The sequence below is a fragment of the Balaenoptera borealis genome, assembly GCF_965194805.1.
Source record: "Balaenoptera borealis genome assembly, chromosome: 17".
NCBI lineage: Eukaryota > Metazoa > Chordata > Mammalia > Artiodactyla > Balaenopteridae > Balaenoptera > Balaenoptera borealis.
In genome coordinates this window covers 25569501-25586516 of record NC_138876.1, presented here as the reverse complement: position 1 = coordinate 25586516, position 17016 = coordinate 25569501, and the positions used below count along the sequence as shown (strand labels likewise).

Genomic DNA, 17016 nt, shown 5'->3' with positions numbered 1-17016 from the left:
AGGAACTACCAGAATAGTTATATGGCTCAAATTCCTGCACTGTTTTCTAACTGTACATCCTGGAAATACGGAATTCTTTCTTCTTGCCTAATACTCCCTTTCCTCTTTTCACTGTTATCCATTCTTAAGAATTCTAAACAATCCCCATCGATCCAGGGAAAGACGGTCTAAGACAGGCTGCTACTATTCTTTATTCTTATTTCTTTTAAAGTAAATACCTCTGCTAACAGTATGTTTTCTTTGAAAGTAATTTAGCAGACTTTACCTATTTCAAATTCATCATCTTCTGTCAAAATCTCAGCATTGGGTACGGGTGGTGGAGGTTGACACACTCTTAGTTGATAGGCTATAAAAATAGACAATGTTTATTCCTTCTCTGAGCAGCTATACATATTCACATATGTGAAAAAAGAAAATTACATAAGGTTTATTTATAAGAATAAAAATATATGGTAGAATTTATCAAGTTTCAACTATTTCTTTATTAAAAAAAATGCTACAACATTGAGGGAAAATTAATCATTCCTTAAATATTTTCCCATGGTAAGAATGCTTACCTTTTAACTCCTTATTTCTCACCCTCATTCTAGTCCTTCTGATTATGTGCTTCTATCTTGGCATAATCACAATTTGGAATTATACACTCATGTTTATGTGCTCAATGCCTAGCTTCCCAAGGTTCATCACAGAATCCCCTGCATCTAGCAAAGTGCCTAGCATTCAGTCATAATTGCAAACAATACTCAAGGCTTACTCTATTCCAAGCAATATTATGAACATTTCACTTATATTAACTCTATTAGTCCTCACAAAAATTTTATTTATTTTATTACTTAATTTATGTAACAAGTTCTATAATTATTCCCATTATATAAAAGAAAAACTGTTAAAAGAATTAAAGAATTTGTCCAACTCATACAGCTATAATATGGCAGAGCTGGGATTTGAACATAGTCTGGCTCCAGAGCCTTCTTTCACCATGCCAGATTAGTGTGTTTACAAAGTATCCATTTATTAAATTTTATGTTTCTAAACTGGTCATCCCATTAGATTAGGTAGAGTCTCATTTCGCATAAGGTAAAGTCCACTGAAAAAAGGTCTCTATGAATCTAAGTATCATGACTACTGGCCCTATATGATATCTGTATCACAACTGTTTGCTTGATTAAAGCCTTGTTTTCACTAGTTGTCTTCAAAAGATGTAATATACTATTATTAAGAAACATTTTACGCTGTTATAACATTTGAAGAAAAATGTGTTTTATATGCATAATTTCATTACTTAAACTTAGGAGTTAATTTCTTTATGTACCTCAGTTCGGAGATAAAATGAAGGAGGTTTAAAGGCATAGTAACTTGCCCGAGATCACACAACTAGTACAGGGTTTATCCAGAAGTCCAGCCTATGTCCTTTAACTTCAAAGCCCATATCTTCAGTATGGGCCCTATTGTGAGAGTATTATGAGAGTACTGAGGAATATCAACTAGACTAGTTAAGGAAAATTCTGATAAAAAGAAATGAATGAGATAAATTTTAAAGGATGAGTAAGATTTTTTCCAGTGCTGAAGGGTAATCATGGGCAGAAGAGCATTCAGATAGAGGAGGAAACATGAGCAAAAATTACAATTATCAAGGTAAAAGGTAGTTGTGAGAAATGCCAGAGAGGTAAGGAAAGGGGGAGAGGAAGATACAGAGAGCCCTACAGGGAGAAATCCTTATGAAATTATGCTTTATTTATTTATCTTTTTATTGGAGTATAATTGCTTTAGAGGAGGGCATTTTATCTGATCTTTGTTTGCCTGTAAACTTGTTTTTAATCTTCATGCTAATCAAAAAGTATTTTATTTTAAAGAAGAAGCACATTTTTATCAATGAGGAATTCATGACTCCTGTCATCTGTAGAACCTGCTTAGAATGACCTAGATAACTCAGCTGGAGAGTTTAAAAGACTAGAGGTTGGAAATTATTATTATGAGGAAGATGATGCTCAGAGATACTGTGTTATTTTCCCAAGACCACGTGGGTGATGTGAGCTAAATTCTCTTATTCTCCGTTCTTTGGTACAATCAGCATTTTATAACTCTGTTCCTAGAGACAAGGGATCACCTTGGAGTCATGGAGGGTGTGAGGAGGTGTAATGTCCCTACCTCCTTCCTCTACCTCAATAAGAGCAATTCTATTTTCATCAATTTTATAGATTTGAATTCTGAATAAACTTTCCTTCGAACAAATTTTCTACAGTCTCCACCTAAGTGATTTCACTGATCCTGTTGACTTCAAGTCTGACTTTGTGTCTTAATTCCCAATTTTACATCACCAGGATAAATGTATCTTCTGAGCTCTTCACTGCCTACCTCCTCTTACCCTTTACTCTTATTTTCTAATCACAGAACTCTGTTTTGTAGCACATACAATCATGACATGTAGGATACGATGCCCTTGCATAGTTATTAAATAAGTCAGTGGTGTCTTAAAGGTGAATGGCATGTCAAATAAAATGATTCATCTAAAAGAGAACACAGATTTAGCTCAAATGTGTATTTTAAATGTGTAAATATCTATGTTACACAGTTTTTTCATTAATGGTCATCACTTTGAAGCTGTTTCTAAATAGAACAATCCATGGAAAACATGGACTAAAATACATACTCATGCTATTTAAAATTTTGATGATACAATTTAAAAGTTTCAGTTCTGCCCGTAACTGGATATCATGACTTGTTTCAACATTTATTATTTTCCATTTATTAGTTTACTTTTTCACTATTTGTGACTCCATCTAGGCTTTAAGTAACATAAGGGAGGAGACTCTTCATGTGTCTTTTTCACAATTGAGTAATTAGCTCCTTTCACTTTACTTATAATCCAACACATATTTGCTAAGTAACACACAAAATATAGGTTTTTTTCAGGAGGGAAAGAGTCTCTAAACAAATAGTCTTCCCTAAGAAGACTCTAACTCTCAAATTGCAAATGGGGATGAAACAGAGGCAGTTGTGGGTTAGAGTGCATGTCAGTATCTTTTGAGGATGACCATTGTTTGAACAGTGCTCTGTTTTCATTCAAATGTGTACAGATGTCTGGTTCCTGCTCCAACAAATTTGCTTCTTAAAATCACTTTAGAGTTTAATTCTGGCAATATATTTGGTTATTTTTCATTTCCTATTTTCTTCGTAATGAAGTAACCAACCCAATTCCAGAAAAGAATGCTGCATTTATCTACTTCAGTTCAACTGAGCTATTAAAGGCTTCTTCAAAAAAAGACAAAACAGGACACTGGCAAATTGCCATTCCTTCTCTAAACCACAAAAGCACAAGTGCACAACCTTTCTGCCAAATAAGGATGCAGTATTTCTTACAGAGGAAAAAAAATGTTCTATGTGCTCTTATAAATTCTAAGCTCTCTATAACCACTGTTGCACTTCAGTGGTGACCCAGATTAGTTCAAGTATGATAACTTCATGATTTGGGGAAGATTTGGAGGAGGAAAAGCACTGATAATTACATACTCAGTTATGTAATTTTGGTAATGTTATTTCAAAAGTTATGTAAAATAACTTTAAGTAGCTCCACTTGAAAGTAGAGTTAGGAGTATTTAAACAAATGCTATCTGAGTTCTAACTAAGAAGAAAAAATAATAAGTAATTTTTTTTCCATTTTGGAGAAGGTCTGCTAGTGAATTGATATGAACCATACAGGTAAGTTTCAGTGGTGCTTAAATTACTTACAAATATCACTTTTTATCTGTTAATATTTTATAATCAATTTGTGTCTCTGCCTATATAAGGGAGAATCTTTGAAATCAAGAGAAAATGTTCAGCCCTAGATTTAGAGATGAGACAGAGAAATGGAATGGATCATTAGAAATGGATCAACAAGAAGTTACTAGGTATTTTCCTAGAGGTGGAAAAACAGAAGTATAGTAAACACGCTTTTGGGAAATATCCTGAATTATCCATAAGAAAATTCAAATATCTTTTGCATGAAGTGACTTTCCCATATTCCAATAGCTAATGGAAAGTATCCTACCTTAGTACGGAGACCATTAGAGTCTGAAAAGTAATGTGCTAAAGGTCTCTTCTCTACATGGTTGAGTTGCCTAGCACATTAGTAGATAACAGAGCACATCAGAGGTGACAATTTTTTCTTTGTCAGTCTCTATTTTCCTTTCTCTGTTTACTACCATAGTTTGGTTTGTTTTGGCTATGAAGGAACACGTTTTAGCTCTTTAACCATCACTTTATTCTGCATATTGAAAAGAAAAGACTAAAGAAAAAAAAAGCAAAAGAAAACAAAACAAAGCACAACCCCTGTATGCTGTTGGCTTGGAGCCGGCCTGGCTCTAACTGATAGGCCATGATTTTCTACTGTTGACTGTAATCAATTTAACTAACAACTAACAGACATGATAGCTCTTTGACCTTGTTGGAACAAGACAAAAATAAGACCTTTCCCTAATCATGTCTGAGCACAGAAAAAACAAAACAAAACCCACAAAACAAAATGAAAACACTATCCAAACCACCAATATGACCAAGATCCTCCATCTCAGCTAGTATGAGAGAATGCTGCTACCCCACGCCAATCATAGTTTTAGGTGTGTTCCATACCTTCCACCTTCTAGAAAAAAATTAAGATACCCAATTACAGAACTGCTCCAATTTTCTAACAGCACCCAACCCAGAGGAAAAACATGCTTCCTTGAACCTTCCAGAACCATCTTACACAGCCCAAATCCTACAACAAGCCCCTCCTAACACCCTCTCACTGAGACTCCACGGGGTTTCTCATGGTATGTTGTCCCACACATTACAGTGAGCCTATAAACTCAACTTTGTTTAACTACAGAGGTGTTCCTGATGGACTTTGGCTGGAGGGGACTGAGATACTGTAGAATATAAATGCCATCTTATCACACACAGCAAAATACCAAAATATGGTAAGCAATTTTGACATGACTTTTTGTCATTTAAGTAATCACTAAGTAGTCATTTAAATAATAGTAAATGGCAATATCTTTTCATCATTATAGTTTTACCAGTTTGGTTTTTTAGCTGTGTGTGTGTGTATATATATATATATATATATATAAATAATTGTATGATGTTCATACCCCCTATGCTCTCTGGAAATCAAACAATGAAACATTTCATGAGCTCAATGCTCTATTACTGAAATATGAAAGGAGGTCAGATCTTTACGTCGTGTAAGGCAATGGGGTCACACAGTTCAAAGCAATGGTGATTTATGTTTTATATAAAATGTGTCCTTATATCTACAGTAGTCTCTTTTAGGATGAGACTTTGTGGAGTTAAATATACTTGTCCCCAAATACAGCATTCATTGTAAAGGTAATATAACCTTAAAAGATGACCTAAAAGGTATTACAGGCTTTTTAAATATATTTCTTAAAAATAATCTGAAATTCAATATATAATCAACCCACTCATTCACAGAAACTGTGCCAATAACAGAAAACAATGGATAATATATATTATTAAATTGTATTATCCTAAGAAAATCTTCTGTAATAATTGAGGTTCCCTAATATCTGATATTAGAAAAAGAGGTACCCTGGATAATAGATTTAAGCATTAAAATGATACCTTTTGTTTTAAATTAATAAATATATATTCTGGCTATACTACAGTGGTTGGCATAAATCAGATTCCTAATAAAATTTATCTTATTTTCTCATCACACAGGGACCATAAAACATTTTGGAAACTACAAAGAGGAACACACTAAGTTGTGATAAACCTACCAACATATTGTTGTTAGCCTGTAGGTCCTGGGGAAGAGAAGCACTAAGAAGTTCAATGTTCCAAGCTGTAATTAGGAGAGGTATTTTCTAGAAAGTGAGATGACTTATCTTGATAAAAATGAAAATCATTGCTAATTTTTAAAGAAAAATTATGTTTACATACCATTAAATATAATCCATGCATGAGATAATACCAGCTTAGGACACTACCTGGCACTTAGTAAGAACTCAGCATAGTTTAGCTATTATTATGATTGCTGTTATTGTTGTCATTATTTAAAAAGAGGTCAGTCCTTAAGTCAGACAGACCTATTTTGAATTCCTGGCAGCCTTTCTATTTATTAGTTATCTGGCTTTATATACATTACAAATTTCTGTCTTTTGGTTCTTTAATTATTAAAATGGGGATAATAATACTTATATTGCAGAGTTATTACAAAAATTAGCATGGAAAGCATCTAGCATAGTGCCTGGCCTATTAAGTATTCAGTAAATGGTAGCTATCGCTATTAGAGTGACTATACAAAGTTACTGTCTGCAAATACATGCAGTTGAAACAGGTTTTGTGTAATTTACTTTCAGGAAGTCATTGATTAGGACTGAATACTGTTATTATTTATTATAAGACAAACTCATCTTGACTCTATGGCAGATATCAAGAAAATTCAGCTCTTTCTTTAGGGAATTATGGTTATAGTAATACAGAGAGAGACTAGCAGATTTCCTCAGATGAAGAAGAAATATGGTATCTGAGATAAAGTGCCTCAACATTTATGCCTGCTCTATTTCTTCACTGCATAGAACTTCCATTTTCCAAAGCTTTTTATGAATGTTATTTTTGATCATGAAAGGTTTTACGAAGGTGATGTTTTATAAAAGACAGATATCTGACTAGATCTCATAAAAACACATTTTTTTCTCCTTTCAGACATATTAAAAATATATTAAGAAATAAAACCTAAATAATCAATGTGACCTTAAGAAAATATATGAAAATACTGATCTGTTAAATTTATAAAGTAAGTACACAAGTCCTAAGAAAACCACTTCTGACTTATAGGTTTGGGCATAACAGAAGGAGCTATTAAATCACTAAGAGACTATAAAGAAAACTGAGTGGGGGAGTAAACCATTCTAAGCTTAGGTATATTAAATCAGCTTCAACTAAGTGTTAAATAGTGAATTATCTCCCTGGTTAACTTATGAAAAAGTACCAAATGACTTGACCAGTTTTTTTTTTTTTTTTTTTTTTTTACCATTATGAGAGTTCATTTTGGCACTAAGCTATAGCTACTGAATACGAGTCATGGATATGAATATTATATTTTTGGTTATATTAAATTGTACTAATTATATTAATACCAATTTGAAAACAGGCATCTTTTTTTTTGTTTTTGTGAGGAGGGATGAGCACACATGTACATAATTGTAAAATAACCTTTTTAAAAGTTGTCACTGGGCTTCCCTGGTGGCGCAGTGGTTGAGAATCTGCCTGCCAGTGCAGGGGACACGGGTTCGAGCCCTGGTCTGGGAAGATCCCACATGCCGCGGAGCAACTAGGCCCGTGAGCCACAACTACTGAGCCTGCGCGTCTGGAGCCTGTGCTCCGCAACAAGAGAGGCCGCGATAGTGAGAGGCCCGCGCACCGCGATGAAGAGTGGCCCCCGCTTGCCACAACTGGAGAAAGCCCTCGCACAGAAACGAAGACCCAACACATCCATAAATAAATAAATACTTTAAAAAAAGTTGTCACTAAGACAGCTCAAATAAACTCAATTAGACAACATTTTAAAAAGAATCGAACACACATGACCGTAAGACTAAAATATAATTACTTAGTCAATAATAAAACTATGAAAGGATTAAGAAGCATAAGTGTGATCTGTGTCCTCATAAAAGCACTCACTAGTATTAAACTCACAAGGCATATAAAACAATACAGCATACTGTAAGTGCTGAAAAGTTTGGTGAAAAGAGTAAGTGCAATCATAGAAAAGATGGTAGTGATCCTTATGAGTCTGACTTATCAAGAAAAGGAGAAATGGGACTTAAGATAGATAGAGTTAAAGAACTGAAGATGAGTAAGAAACCATTTAAGAATGGAAGTTCAGGGGGCAGTGAGAGCAAGAATCTAATGGGAGTCAGAGTAGGCACTGGGGAATAAGAATCAATGAACCAGATGATAGGGTAGCTTTAAATTTGATTTAATGAAGGCATCATGCATTCTTGAAAAGGTGAGTCAGGATGAAAGTGTGCTTAGGAAAATTATACTACTAGGGCTAGTAGACTATAAGGCATCTGTCAATTTTTAACATGACCCCTGGCTACCTCTCCAAATTTCAAGGTTATTTTAAGGTTTGGGTAAAATTGCCAGAGATGTTGATTCAAATGTTAGGCTTCTCTAAGCTTTGGCAATTGTGCCTTATTATAAAATTTAAAATATAAGTATAAATAAATATAAATACTCTATTAGAAAAACTTATATGTGAGGTAAGATATTGTAAGGAAAGGAATATTTACTGAACATACACTGTCCTAGGAACTAAGCTAACTGTATATTACTCATTGTCTCTAATCATTTCATCTCTGCAATGCAATGTTGATGATAGTGATAATGACAGCACTTACATGGGTTGAGCTATACAAAACTGTCAATATTCAGCATTTCTGACCAATTTCATATGGTTCAACCTAATACATGCCAGTAATTGGAGTAATTTCTATATATACAGTATCTCATTAATCTTCTCAGCAATTATACCATGTGGTCTTTTTTTTTTTTTTTTTTTTTTTAGCATAACAAGGCATTTATTTTCAACCATGTGGTCTTATAGCTGAAGAAAGTGGAAACCAAAGGGTAACTTGTCCTAAGTCAGCTGAAAAACAAAGCCCTAAACAAATATTTGATCTTCCTTATTCCTAAACTAATTCTATTTTTAATATATATGATTCAGAACCTAGTTACAAAAATCAGGTGAAACATAATTTGGAATAAGAATATATGTATATACATTCACATAAGTGTCTATGTAAATCTATATTCATATTTTGTATGTGTTTACCTATATTCTGTCATCCTTGTATTTTCTATGTAAGGATTTCACATTTTCACACACACACACACACACACACAAACACACACACACACACACACACACACACACAGATACTGACATCCTTTTCTCTGACAATATTTCCCCTTTGAAATGTTTCCTAAGTTTTATAAGACTTTTCCACTCCCTATAAGATTATTTTATGGATATTTACAGTCCATCAATGAACAGTCCCTTCTTTATCACTTGTTCAGGCAAGATACAAAATAATAAAAATTTATGTGGGGATCTGTGAAGAGAGAAAATGTACAAAATACAGTTCAGCAACGAATTCATCTTTTGAATTTAAAATCATTTAGTTTAGTAGTTCTTGAGCTATGATTCCCTTTCAAAGTAATAAAGCTATTGTTGCAGCTTTAGACTGTATATACATACCGCCAGTACCAATGACCAATTCATTAAAAAAGGCAAATGAGTTATTAAAAAAAATAAACAGGCTGAATCAAAGTTATCTAACTGAACTCTCTGCTTTCTAATTGGCTATGCCGGAGTATACATGCAGCTCTGGCCACTACAGAAGCCCAAATTGGGCATCATCTACTGATTGATAAGTGCTGAGATTAAGCAAATCAAATATTTTCTGGTCTGTTCTCTGAGTATTTCTAGACCCAATGTGCTTTAAGTGTCTTTGTGTATAACCATATTTGACTTACCATATTTTTCATGTAATATAAGCTTTGAGTATCAAAGATTTTCTTACTTTGTGTTAAAAAAAGAAGAAAACATTAAATTGTATGTTAATGTAATGGACAAGGTACACGTTCACCCTGGAAATTTTAATATAAGTTTTGCAAATTTAATTTAGTAGCTTACTGATCCTGTGATGCTCATGGAATTGGTCTGACAAAGTCATATGAAACAGAATGTGCTTATGAAACTACAGTCATAGCAGATGAAAGGATATAATCACTAGAAATAAACATTTTCTTATTTATAATGAAATACAATTTAACATAACAGGAAATTTTAAAAATCCTCTGAAACCATCTGACTGTTCTTCAAAAAGTTAATGTTATGAAGAGAGAACCCAGAATAATTATATACAAAGAATTGAAATTGAAACTCTTCATAAATTATTTCACGGGAGTAAAAGCTATGAACTTAATGATCTGAAACAGTCGCTTAAAACTGTAAGATTCTAGAATAGATATAGTTATGAAACAGAGTATAAATGAATGAGTAATGTGATCCAAAGCATAAAGTTATTGGATTCTAATTTTAGAAAGAAAGTAGGTTAAATAGATTAAACATTTTGTATTGAAAAAAATCTATTGATGTTTCAAAATTACATGCAATAAAATATGAACAGCTGGTTCTCTTTTATGCGTTTCCATGCAAAAATGATTATTTTCTACTGCGGTAATTACTGACTGATTTATTTCCTATCTCCAATTGCTCACAATTTAATGTCCCTAAATGCTTAGAAGAGGCTGTTCTTTGCAAGTAAATGTATTTGAAATGATAAAAAAGTGTCAAATTTTAATACCTTTTCAATCATTCGTTGAATATATATATTACACTCAATTTTTCAAGGACAATTTCAAACAGTGCCAGACGAAATAGAAATGCCTAGATGATACCAACCGTGATAACTGAGCACAAAAAAGCCACTTGTTGTGAAATCACTGTGGAATTTGATTAGAATCTGGTTTGAAGTGCTATAGACTGATTCCAAAGCAGTATTGCCACTGAACTGCCCGATCTGAGGTGAGTTTTGGTCTGGTCCATCCCTATAGGAGAGACATAGAGCAGGGAGGGGAGAAAGGGAGAGTGAGATTGATTTTTTTGGAAAGTTTCACACAAAGTTTAATGAAAGTATTACATATGAGATGATAAAGATGCAGTGGATGAAATAATCAACGAGTGCCAAATCATATTGGTATACGTTTATTTAGGTGATAACATATTTAAAAAGATAACATTTTTATCCAAAAGAAATGTACCCATATTAGCTGTAATCAATTAAATTGTCTTTGGTTTCCTGACCGCAACCCAGATCTTCCCAAATGCTTGAGGTTTGCCTTCCTTTTATTTTCTTCAAAATAATCTTGAGAATCATAGACTGTTAAATTTAGAATGAATTTTAGAAGTCACATGGTAGTTCAATTAACCAATTGTCAATAATTAATTCAGCTGTTTTCTTTTTAGTTTAAATAGAGATGCTTTAATTAACAGGATAATAATAATACAAATATAATATTTTATGATGAATTATTATGACAGAAATTCAGTAGTTGTATTAAATAACTTACTGGAACATAGGCTTTTAAATTTCACTAGTTCTGTATAGAGAGAACTTCCTTACCTTAAACTTACTCTGATTTAATTCCCAGGTTTTGCACATTATTTTAATAACAAATTTAAATCTTTTTTTCACCCATAAAGTTTTTGTTCTACGTGTTTAGCTACTTCATGGGCAAATAAGCTAAAATCTATTTCTCTTGTTTGTCTCATTCTGCAAAACACACACTGTCACCCTCAGTTACTCACACCAATTCAAACATCAGATGGCAATTTGTACAGAGGACTGTCATATATTTTCATTCCTTCCTTGTTTCACTGTTACATACAGTTGAATCAATCAATGACAATGGTCTTGGCTTACCATACAGTAATGAAATCATAGATTGGTTCTGTTTGAAGAACAGTAAAATTGATGTAGATTCCATTCCCAGGGGGTACTTTTACAAGCCAAAAACAGTCTTGAAAGTTTGGGTATTCATCAGGATATCCAGGAGAGTAAATGGTGCCATTCATTGCAGTTATATTCCCTCCACAAAGAGCTACAGAAAAAAACACAAAACAAAATATTTAAGTAGAATCACAATAAACTGATTATAAAGAAAAAGGTAAACATTTCATACCTCTTAAACAGTATAAAAGACATCTGTGTTATGTTTTTACCACAGTTAAGGTATGTAAAATGAAGCTGGAAACCATGAACCAAACAGTGAGCTTTTATTTATTTTTCAGCATGAGGTATGCTACACAGTTATTCACTATCACTAGATTAGTAAATTGCATTGTTTTCTCTTCTTTCAAATACTTTATCCATATATACACTATTCAACTTTTGTCTTATATCATGTATAAATATAAGGCCTTATAAAGAGGTTCAAGCCATTTTTATTTAAAAGGGTTTTTTTTTCTTCAGAAGAAATGAGCCCAAATTCAGTAGTAGTATCTGGGTTACTGGTTTATATAAGAATGATTACTAAACAAACACAGATGCACTCACACAGACATCACACAGAAGAAGCTCTAAAGGGTTAACAAACTTTACTTTCACATCCAGTGAAGAAGGTTAGGTCTCCTGCCTATAATGACAAAACCAGTTATTCATTATGGAGCCTTAGGCCTTTGATCTGGGTACTAACTGTAATTCTACAACTAAAAGAAAAACTGTATATTTAGCATGTTATTTGAAGAGGAAAACAAAAAAAAGAGTATCAAAACAAGAATTATTAAACATAGATGATATCACCTAAAAGACAGCTTCAATTTAGAATCATACCTTCACACCTTGGAAGTGGATGATTCCAATTGCGACTCACTCCATGAAGGCAAGTGAGAGCTGAATTTCCAATCAACGTGTAACCAGGGAAACATTCAAATGAAATGGTTTGCCCCACAGTAAAATCATTGCCGATTACAAAACCATTTCGAAATGGGCGTGGATCAGGACAGCTTTGCAACTGATAGGCTGGAAAAGGTAAAAAGAAAGTTTTTCCTTTTTGAATTTCAAAAGACCACAGAGTATTATTTGCAACCTGCAAAACAGATGTAGTGCTGCTTGCAGTTGATTATAAATAGTAATTCAGGTTTATAATAAATGATGTCAGTGTATGATATGAATTTCTTATGTCTAATTTTCATATTAAATTTTTAGTACAATTTATTAAGATGCATTGTTTATTCTCCCACTTATGAAATCTATTTAAATTATAAGTTTTAGTGAAAATGTAAATTACCCTTATAGCCACAGTTTTAATCAAACATATTCTGATCCTTTCACCTATAATGCAACTGCTTCCTGGTTCATTGCGTGTACATAAAATAAAATAAATATATGTGTAAGCCTAATTCTGAGCCTTTTTGAACCTTTTTTTAGCTAATTTTTCCTCTAAAAGAAACAAACCACACTATCTCTCTATTGAGTTTCTCCAAAGAAGTTATTTAACAATATAAAGTACTAGGAAACAAATTTCCTTCTAATATAAATTTTGTACTTCAGTTATCATGATATTTTTGGCACTGTAGTGTAACTGTTGATTTGTTCATACTACTCTTGTTCTACATTCTGCATGAGATCAGAGTTCCTGTTTTTTATCATTGTATCTTAAAAGCCTTGCTTATTGCCTTTCACATAGTAGGTGCTGAATAAACATTGCTGAATAAATTTTGAACCTATAAACAGTACATATACTCATATAGTATTAATATTGAAGACTTTATTTTTAAGAAGTTCAAAATCATATTCTAATTAATAAAATTTAAATTACCAGCAGAGACTACTTTGCTACTGACCATTAAATTACTTTTATAAAAAACTTTTTTTATTTTTTAGTAATTCCAAAGTTACACAAAGGTTGCAAGATTAGTAAGAACTCCAGTATGCCTTCAGCCACGTTTTCCAATTGTTAACTGACACATTTTCTTTATCATTCTCTCTTCGTCCCCCCACCCACCCCCATCTACACATATATATATGTGTGTATATATGTATGTGTGAACACACCTTTTTCTTTCCAAATTAGTTGAGAATAGGTTGATCCATCACTGCTATTTCATAAAGAAAAGGATACTTCTATGTAACCACAAAATTGAGATAAGTAACATTGAGATCATTAAATTCTAAATTCCCCAAATCAAAAACTTACATTTAAAGCTGAATAAGCTACCGTTAAGTTGCTTATTAAAATACTACTCTAATTTTTAAATTAAAGGTTTCAGAATTAATAAACAGTCTTTTTAAGATGTTAAGTGCTTTTATTCTAATTTTTTCATTTGAATTAATATTCCACAAACAAAATATATCAAAACCAAAAGAATCATGTCAATCGAAGACAAATGTATATCATTTGATCATTAGGAGTTGGGATATATTATTCTATGAAATAAACCCTTTCAATTTTCACTCACATGTAAAAGATAATTTTTTCCAGTTTTATTGAAACATAACTGAGATACAGCACTGCATGAATTTAACGTATACAATAAAATGATTTGACTTAGATGTATTGTGACATGATCACGATAAGTTTAGTTAGCTAGATAATCTTGAATAGGGTAAGACTCATAGACAAATGTATGATCCTATGATATTTTATACAACATTTCATCTTTCTATGCTATTTAGTTTAATAAGGAAGAATAGGAGGTAGATTTTAAATGTTCAGGAGAAAGTTCCCATCCTAATATCATATATAATACAGGGCTTAACAAACCCAATAATGTTGCCAGTAATAACGTTAACTTTGGAACCAAGTTCTTTAGTAGAAGGGTACACTTAATTGTATACTATGCATTTTTCCAAAATTCAGAATGTTTTTAAGGTCTAATCATAAAATCATCTAAAAATAGCATTGGTTCCATGAATCTGTATCAATTAACCTATATCTCAAAAAATGTCATTAGCTCAATGATATAAATTCAGTAAAAGAAGAGACAGTTTTAAAATTCAGTGTACTTGTGTCAATCAAGATGGCCATGTGGGAAGATGCAGAGTTAGCATCTCCCCACAACTAGGGTGCCTGCCGGCTGCTGGTGGGGGACTCTGATGCCCAAGGAGATAGGAGGAACCCCAAAGTGAACCGGTAGGACGTGGGGGGACTGAGGGGGCAGAAGAAGTGGAGGCCAGACAGGATTGGCACCCCTGAGGCCAGGGAGATCATAAGAGGCAGGTGGGAGGGACTCTCTGGGAAGAGCGGGAGAGGAGCAGTGGGCGATTGCCTGGCCCACTCAGGCTGGGGAGCCTGCTGAGCATCCAAGCTGGCACCGCCCCCTCTAAAGCCCCCTCCAGGCCACGTGGGTTCTTGGGGGCATAGGAGGGAGGCTGGGGAGATCAGTAGAAGAAGGTGGGAGGAGCCATCCAGGAGGGGTGGGAGAGGAGCAGAGGGTGATTGTCCCTCCCACTCGGGCCTAGGGAGCCTACTGAGATCTCAGGCCGATCCCCAGCCCTCCAAAGCCCCCTCCAGGTTGTGTGGGTCCTTGGGGCCACAGGAAGGAGGCCGAGTGGAGAGCAGGAGAGGCAGGCAGGAGGGGCCCTTCGGGAAGATTGGAAGAGGGATGGAGGGCAATTACCCCACCCACTTGGCCCAGGGAGACTGCTGAGCTCCCAGGCTAGTCCCCTGCCCTCCACAGCCATCCCCACCCCACCCCCACCCCCGGCCACATTGGTCCTGGGGGCATAGGAGGGAGGCCGGGGAGATCAGGAGAGGCAGGCAGGAGGGGGCCTCCTAGACTGGAGCAGCAAGAGAGGAGAGGAGGGCATTTGCCCCACCCACTCGGGCCCAGGAAGCCTGCTGGGCTCCCAGGTGAGGTCCCCTGTCCTCTGAGACCAGGAGTGGGTGGCATGCCTGGGTCCCTTCAGTTCCTTGAGCCTAAGCCTCACCCCCCACGCCCCCAGGGCCTTTTCCAGCCCTGTGGGTCCTAAGCATAGGCCCTGCCCACCGCCCAAACCTTGCCTTTGCTTAGGCCCCACCCTGCACAGCCAAGACCTCCCCCCCCCTTTTTTTTCTTTCTTTTCCCTCCTCCTCTTTTTTACTATTGTGGTACTGATGTACATTCTGGATGTTAATTCATCTATATTTTTATTTTTATATTCGTTCTAAAACATCTGTTAGTTTCCTAGTCTAATTTTGTTTTTTACTTTGTTATTATTCTTTTTTTTTATTTGCCACCCCATGCAGCTTGCAGGATCTTGGTTCACGAGCCAGGGTCGGGCCAAAGCTCCTGCGCAAGGAACTCCGAGTCCAAACTGCTGGACTAACAGAGAACCTCACACGCCAGGAAATAATCATCAGGGTGAGGTCTCATGGAGTTCCTCATCTCAGCACCAAGACCCAGCTCTACCCAATAGCCTACAAACTGCAGTGTTGGAAGCCTCAGGCCAAACGACCAGTAAGACAGGAACACAATGCTACTCATAAAAAAAAAAAAAAAAAAAAGAGACAGCAAAAAAATATGTCATAGATGAAGGAGCAAGGTAAAAACCTACAAGACCAAATAAATGAAGAGGAAATAGGCAATCCACCTGGAAAAGAATTAAGAGTAATGATAGTAAAGATGATCCAGAATCTCGGAAGTAGAATGGAGGCACAGATTGAGAAAATAAAAGAAATGTTTAACAAAGATCTAGAAGAACTAAAGAACAAATGAACAGAGATTAACAACACAATAACTGAAATGAAAAATACAGTAGAAGGAATCAATAACAGAATAACTGAGGCAGAAGAACAAATAAATGAGCTGGAAGACAAAATGGTGGAAATAATTGCTGATGAGCAGAATAAAGAAAAAAGAATGAAAATAATTGAAGACAATCTCAGAGACTTCTGGGACAACACTAAATGCGCCAATATTCAAATTATAGGGGTCCCACAAGAAGAAGAGAAAAATAAAGGGTCTGAGGAAATATTTGAAGAGATTATAGTCAAAAACGTTCCTAACATGGGAAAGGAAATAGTCACCCAAGTCCAGGAAGCACAGAGAGTCCCATACAGGATAAACCCTAGGAAAAACATACCAAGACACATATTAATCAAACTAACAAAAATTAAATTCAAAGAAAAAATATTAAAAGCAGCAAGGGAAAAACAAAAAATAACATACAAAGGAATCCCCATAAGGTTATCAGCTGAGTTTTCAGCGGAAACTCTGCAGGCCAGAAGGGAGTGGAAGCATATAAAGTGATGAAAGAGAAAAACCTACAACCAAGATTACTCTACCCAGCAAGGATCTCATTCAGATTCGATGGAGAAGTCAAAAGCTTTTCAGACAAGCAAAAGCTAAGAGAATTCAGCACCACCAAACCACCTTTACAACAAATGCTAAAGAAACTTCTCTAGGCAGGAAACACAAGAGAAGAAAAAGACCCACAAAAACAAACCCAAAGCATTAAGAAAATGGTAATAGGA

At 34.8% G+C, this 17016-nt stretch overlaps 1 protein-coding gene across 2 annotated transcripts in view; it reads right to left on the bottom strand.

The window, feature by feature from the left end:
- Positions 1-17016, bottom strand: part of CSMD3 (CUB and Sushi multiple domains 3) — a 1186187-nt gene that overhangs the window by 99038 nt on the left and 1070133 nt on the right. For both annotated transcript variants that reach the window (XM_082364543.1, XM_082364544.1), the window contains 4 exons: positions 12393-12581; positions 11484-11661; positions 10463-10608; positions 266-346 (listed from right to left, as the gene is read on the bottom strand). In XM_082364543.1, coding sequence (XP_082220669.1) covers positions 266-346; positions 10463-10608; positions 11484-11661; positions 12393-12581 — 594 coding nt within the window. The remainder of the gene's footprint in view (positions 1-265; positions 347-10462; positions 10609-11483; positions 11662-12392; positions 12582-17016) is intronic.